Consider the following 7,204-nt stretch of genomic DNA (forward strand, 5'->3'; position numbering starts at 1 on the left):
ATAAGGGTACCTCCATTTTACACTAGAAACAAATCTTTTGGCTATCTTACAAGTACTATATTGCACAAATCAAACCCGTAAGATAAGGTAGTCCCATATTAATCCCATGTCTTACCATCTTGATTTCAATGCTAACAATGCAAAAACGCCTGCAATAGTTGAATAGGGTTTCCAAAAGAAATACAAGCAAAGGTGAAAATGGGCTTACAACTGCACATGCAAATGTGTGATTATTTATTATGTACAAGAGTAGCTCAAAATTGCAGTTTCTACATCACTGCAGAGCACTCTGTGGTTGATATGTGACATGTTAATAGGAGCACTCCATGGCTTATGACAGTAGAAGCCGGGCCTTCTCGAGAACATTTTCGGAAGTGAATCCGAACCTTTCTAGCACACTTGTGTATGCACCACTCAACCCAAATGTTTCTACTGCCATTATGTACCCTTTTGGGCCTACATACTCCCTCCATCCAAGAGGGGATCCAGCTTCCACAGACAGCCTTCTTTCTACACTTTCTGGGAGAACACCATTTCTATACTCCTTGCTTTGCTGATCAAACAACCTCCAACATACCAATGAAACCACCCGAACTTTCCTCCCCTCTTTTCTTAATTCTGCTGCAGCACTCTCACATAAGCAGAGTTCAGAACCAGTTCCAATCAGTATTAGCTCTGGCTCGCCATCAGAATTATCACTTACCACATAGCCTCCTCTCTCTACTCCCACAGCAGACGATCTAGCAATGTTTGCCCATACCTTTTGCCTTGATAGTGCAATCACTGAAGGATTTTGACGGTTCTGAATGGCCACTTTGTATGCCCCAGCAGTTTCATTTCCATCAGCCGGCCTGAACACCAGCATGTTTGGAATGGCTCTCAAACCAGTTAGCTGCTCTACTGGTTGGTGAGTAGGACCATCTTCACCTAAACCAATGGAATCATGAGTACAAATGTAAAGGACTCCAGCCTCACTGAGAGCAGAGAGTCGCATTGCATGCTTCATGTAGTCAGAGAAAACAAGGAATGTTGCTGCAAATGGGATAAGGCCACTGCCATGCAAACACAGGCCATTTGAGATTGCTGCCATGGCATGCTCTCGAACTCCATACCGGATGTTTCGTCCCCAGTAACTGCCAGGACTGAAGTCCCCAAAGTCTTTCAGGTAAGCTTTATTAGAGCTTGCCAAATCTGCACTTCCACCAATAAGTTCAGGCAGAACCTTGGCCAGTGCATTTAAGCATTTTTCAGAGTAACCACGCGTCGCATCCAGTGGGTCATTTTCAGACCAAGTCTGCAACATGTTGACAGCAACATTATAAAACATTTTCTTCAAATTGGTATTATAAAATGCAAACTCAAATCAATGAAGAGGAGAGCATAGAGAAGCTCATAGATGGTTGTAAATCACACACAGGCAGAGCTTTTTCCCAGTTAGCAGGAAGTGTCCTATCGATCAGCTGCATGAATGCCTCGCCCTCAGATGGATATTTCTCCTTGTATTTTTTGAGCATAGCATTCCACTGCTCCTCCAACCTCTGGCCATGTTCTGCCTGCTTTTCAAATTCCCTGTCAAAATACATAATTGCATCAATGATAACCTAGTTAATATATAAACAGCATCCAAACACCCTGCAACAGGAAGATTACATGTAAACCATAGGAATCACATGGAATGGTTTTCTGCTGTCCCAGTTAACTGCCTGTCTCATGTGCTGGACATCTTCCTCATCAAAAGTTCCATGATGAGCCTTATGAGTACCCTCCTTTTTGGACATTTTACCAATGATTGATTTGACCTGAAAAAAAAGCCATCTGTTTAATGTGATGAGATGCGTAATTCATCACTTGAACTACATAACACCAAGTTTGCAGCATAATTTAACGTCAAGGATATTCTAGAGATGAGAAGACCCATACACTCACTTGGCTTAAATCATATTGGACTTTAAACATTCTCACAAAAAAACAATACCCGAATGAATGTTGGTCTCTCTGCTTCCTGATAAGCCTGGTCTAATGCTGATTCCAAAACACCCAGATCCTCATACTGTCCTTCAACATTGATAGTGTTCCACCCAAGTGCTCGAAAGCGGCTTGTGACATCTTCAGAGAATGTAAGAGAGGTATCTCCATCGATTGTGTTATGATTGTCATCATAGATAACTATCAACTTGTTTAACTTCAGGTGACCTGCTAGTGATGCTGCTTCATTTGATACACCTTCCATGGCACATCCATCACCCATGATACAAAATCTGATGGCAATATATTCACTTAGAAATACAAATTTTAATGACTACCAAAAGCAGTTTCAATTAGATAGACAACCCAAATTACAAAAAGGACAAAACAAGTAACTAGAACTTGCAAATACCTTCGTACTTTGATCAATGAAACAGACATTAATATAACTGCGCTTCCATTTGATGGTCGTACGTACTTACACTCTATGATCGACAATGGTACAGTCATCCTTGTTAAAGCGTGCAGCCAAATGTTTCTCAGCAATCGCCAGACCAACAGCATTTGCTACACCTTGTCCTAAAGGTCCTGAAGGTTTCAACATCAAAAAACACAATAAACCCCATGTATCAAAGTGAAGCTTTTTTACAATGATCTTTTGGAAAGGTATCAGAGTATTTGAATAATGCTTCATGAATGCAATCCTAAAAGGAACTCGTATTGTACAATTTCCTTCATGCATGCAGAAGAAAGCATCACAAAGAGATTCAAGGAATGAAAGAAAAGTACAGACACAATAGTATACGGCAGTGGTAGCCTAGTACAGAAATTATAAAAAAGGAGAGGATGAAACCAGTCTAGGACTCACATAAAGCGGTAGTTCCTTCAATTAACACCTGGTCTTTTCTCTCTCACACACACACACACAGAGGCCTCACTCCCTCGCTCAACACCAGATTGGCCCCGAAGACCGGCGCCCCTCTTGGTATTTCTTTATCAATTAAAAGATGGAAAATTACAAAAATGAAATGTTCCAAAATACATAACCTGTGAACAGTTGCTTTTCATTTTTTCTGAGTAAATCCCAGCTGCATAAGAACAGTTCAGCATGACTAGATCAACATCCCTTTTAGGAAAGCATTTTCTGTAACCATAACTCAATGATTCATGTGCAGAATTGTAGTCTGCAGATCTCTGAATTCACTATTCTTACTATCTAGCATGTCCAGAACAACATCAAAGCATTTTCTGTGACCAAAACTCAATGATTCGTCTGCAGATTTGCAGTCTGCAGATCTCTGAATTCACTGTTCTTATTGTTCAGATATCTGAATTCATTGTTCTTACTATCTAACATGTCCAGAACAACATTCCTTTTAGGAAAGCATCATTCCAGCATTAAATAGTCCCACAAACAGCACTAAATCGGAGCTGAAAAACCCTTCGATGGAATCAGCCCATCATGCAAAGCATTTCCTCTGAGAAAAGAGAAAGAGTTGACCAGCGGGTGCAAGCTCTACCTCCATACATGAGTCAGAGTCGAAGAAGTACTCTCCATAGCTGATGTTCTTGCAGCCATATGCCTTCACCTCCTCCAAAACTTCCTTCTCAGATCTGCCCCTTATGCCTACTACCTTTTTTTAAAAAATGCTCTCTCTCTTTTGGGAATTTGTGCCACATGATACATGTAACAATATTCCCGTGCTCCTTATGCCTATTACATTTTTTTAAAATGCTCTCTCTCTCTCTCTCTCTTTTGGGAATTTATGCCACATGGCATACATGTAACAATTTTCCCGTCTAAACCTTTCGGTCTAAAATTCTCCATGTTCGGTGCAAAATTTGACCTTGGCACAGACCAGAGAATTAATCCTCCTGCAAAAACAAAGATAATGACGTGAATAGATGAATAGATTTTTGGGGTCCAAAAATAGTAACTCCCTAAATTTTAGGGATGGTGACCCTTATATTTCTCAAGTTGTTCTGAGCAACTTTTATCATTACAACCACATCAAAAAGTGCAATGTGGCTCAGTTACGGTGACTTTTTATTCCATGAGCATTCTCACATGTGCATCTTCTGTCTTGGCTAGGCTCATTGTCCTGCACCATCTCTAGTGGCTAAGCACACAGTCCCAAACCACTGACATTCTATTCTTCAGTGCCCATTCAATATGGAATTGGTCCTAAGGCTCAGACAAACCATTATTCCAATTTGTCCCAATGTTTGCCTTTTTTGGCCATGCAAAGATCCCGGCTTAATTCAAGAGACCTTTGGGGATAAAAAGTATCACCACCTGGTGACAGAGGAGCACAATGCATGGTAGCAGGAAGAAGCACGGATTAACATGAGGTCACTTAAAAGTAAAGGCAGAAGCATGGCACAAGCAATGATTGTCATAGCAGCAGGAGCAGAAGTAAAAACAGTTGAAGGATATGAAGGAGAAAGATGTGCTGCTGCAAAACAATTCCAGACTTGCTCTCAATTTCCCTGGCCTTGCAGTTTTGTATCTCAAGTTTATGGAACTCGTGCTGCATAACTGGAACATCTTTGCCAAAACACATTCATGGTCCATCACAATGGCAGATGAGGAACTTTGCATTGCAAGGTCAATGCGAACAAAATCAAGACGTTGATGAAACAATTGATGTTTTCATCCTAAATATGACCCATTCTTAGACATTGAAATAACAGATCCATCCATCATTTTCTCTCCCAATCCAACCTAGCCCCCAACATACATGTGCCCTCAAACATTACAAGCTCAAGGTAGCCTCATCCAGAACAGAAATCCTGCCCACAAAACATATGCAGTTCCGACTGCCCAAACTTTCTAGTATGCTTCCAAAGACATTCAAGTTGTAATTCCTTTGTTAAGAGCTGATAAAATATACAAACATCAGCAAAGAGAGCATACCAGTTGTCACCTCAATTCCCCCAGTAGTGATATTTTCTGGGTGGCCTGGTGTATGGCTGTCTAATTTGCAAAGTCTCTTGAGGTCCTCGATCTACAAAAACCAGCAACCAGCAATCATCAGTCTTGCATCTTGAAACCAAAAACTGTGCCATTGATCATAGTTAACAGCTTGAAAAGCTTGTATTTCTCATTTTAAAATGGCACATGACAGGATCTTGTCTGATTCACCAAACCAATGACATAGTGGCCCATAGTTTAGTAGACTAATGGATAGCTTCTGAAAAGTGAGAGGTGTTAAATTACACATCCTGTCACATAAGGAACCTATATTGCTTCAGTCTGTGTTTGCAGGAAGCAGTCTTGGACATTACCAATGATCAACTCAGTGGCTATTATTATCATTATTTTGACCTAGATCCTCTTGGATCTGGCAATGGCACATTGACACATGAGCATCACTAAAATGTGCAGTTGATGTGATAAACTTCCAGAGGGTCAAATTGTCAAATACAACCTCCTTGACAAAGTGCCTGGCATTGGGTTCAACTGTAACCATTGATGCAATGTTATAGGTCCCACCTATTTCTGTGAATTTGCAAGTGGGACTATCACCTCCTAGTCCCTACTGATGCTAATACTACCAATTAAGAGGAGGAGGATGCACCCACCTAATTTTTCATCACCATTGCTCGAGCTGTTAGCAACAGTTTGACATTTTCTTAAAAGCATCTAAGCTCCTTTTTTTTGTTTTTTGGGCGGGGGGGGGGGGGGGCGGGGGGGGGGGGGGGCGGGGGGGGTTTTGTGCGTGCATGCGTGCGCGTTTTCTAGAAAGTCGATGGTTGTATCAAGCATCGAGGACTACTTAACCAGCATATTGGATGCGTTAAGTTCATAGAAGATAATGTTTGTGCTGTAAAAATGGTATTTTAAAAATCCCCTATGTTGAACCCACATGATACATACATATATTTATGACTGACCTCCCCGGGAGCTGGTGCAAATCAAGACTGCACAGTCCTCATGCACATCATCATATCAGTTCATAACTCTATGGACCTCCTTACTTGAACACAAAACAGAGCTCTCAACCCATCTGTCATCTTTGTTATTGGAAATGCCCATGTGCTTTAATCTGCTATCCCTCTTTACTTTCAATGTTAAAGATTCCCAAACTCTCAAATGAAAACTTCATTACCTGTACACACTTATAGCCTGCTAGGTGGAGGCAAACATACTGAAGCAAGCAGCCATGACCAGCACTTAGCACGAAGCGATCCCGATTGAACCAGCCAGGATTCTGAGGGTTGTGTCTCATAGCCTTCCTGTAGAGCGTGTACCCTACCTCAGCCATACCAAGAGGTAATCCAGGATGGCCAGCCTGTGCCTTCTGTACAGAATCCACAATCAACATTCTCATGTTGTCCACACATCTCTTGTCAATTTGTGCCTGTATCCAAGAGGGATTGCTCCAATCCCCCTTTTGATTTACCGAATTCTCTAGTTCCTCTTTCCATGCCTCCACATAGGTATCGTCGGCACCCTGTATCACAGATGAAAAAGTCTGCGCCAAACCATCATTCTGATGCTTCAAGTGGCCGTTCTTCAACAGATTTTCTGCGCCTTCCCCTTGTCTCTGTTGGTGCAATCCTTCTTTCAGGTTCGTGTAATCGGCACGAACAGGCAAACATCTGCTTGATTTGGAGGTCGGAGAAGAACTGATAGGAAGGGTAGGATAAATGAGATGTCTTCTTTGAAGTCCCAGAATCCTGCACCGACTCCATGGATGAGGCTGAGCTATGTGGGACAAGCTAGGGTTAAAATCGGCAGCCATGAAGCTACTGCGTCCTGGACAAAGGGCCGGCATGGCGAGGTCCGAAGGGATGATGGATTGGACTGGATTAGGGGAAAGAGGCGGCAGAAGAGAGGACATGAGAGAGGTAATGGGGCAGGAAACAGAGACAGAGACAGAGACAGAGAGAGAGAGAGAGAGAGAGAGAGAGAGAGAGAGAGAGAGTCTAATTCCACCTGAGAAAGGTGGCCAAATGGAGAGTGCGTTACGTGGCTGCATGAGCAAGTGAGCTGCTGACACGTGGCTTCGCATGCTGCGCCCAGCTGTCCGCTCGAAAATCGAAGCATGGTGATTCCCAGCTTGACTCAGAAGGAGAAGCAAATTCTATCAAATAGATTAATTAATGATATTTTTGAACCTTCAAGAATTGTTTGACATTGTCAATAATACACTAATTTCATAATTCGAATAGTAGATTAATTAATTAATGATATTCTTGAACCTTCAAGAATCTTTTGACTTTGAGAATAACA

At 41.9% G+C, this 7,204-nt stretch overlaps 1 protein-coding gene across 1 annotated transcript; it reads right to left on the reverse strand.

Moving 5' to 3' along the window:
- Window positions 1-96: 96 nt before the first annotated feature.
- Window positions 97-6,982, reverse strand: LOC148024972 (transketolase, chloroplastic-like). Its single transcript, XM_087694657.1, has 7 exons — window positions 6,078-6,982; window positions 4,883-4,973; window positions 2,448-2,553; window positions 1,976-2,258; window positions 1,651-1,799; window positions 1,416-1,569; window positions 97-1,294 (listed from the first exon to the last, which is right to left on the reverse strand). The coding sequence occupies exons 1-7, from the start codon at window positions 6,948-6,950 to the stop codon at window positions 332-334; spliced, it is 2,619 nt and encodes an 872-aa protein (XP_087550783.1). The 5' UTR covers window positions 6,951-6,982; the 3' UTR covers window positions 97-331.
- Between the last annotated feature and the right edge of the window lie 222 nt (window positions 6,983-7,204).

This window comes from Lygodium microphyllum, chromosome 15 (assembly GCF_053477565.2).
Source record: "Lygodium microphyllum isolate KBCC chromosome 15, Lygodium_microphyllum_v1.1.10, whole genome shotgun sequence".
In the NCBI taxonomy this organism is placed as follows: domain Eukaryota; kingdom Viridiplantae; phylum Streptophyta; class Polypodiopsida; order Schizaeales; family Lygodiaceae; genus Lygodium; species Lygodium microphyllum.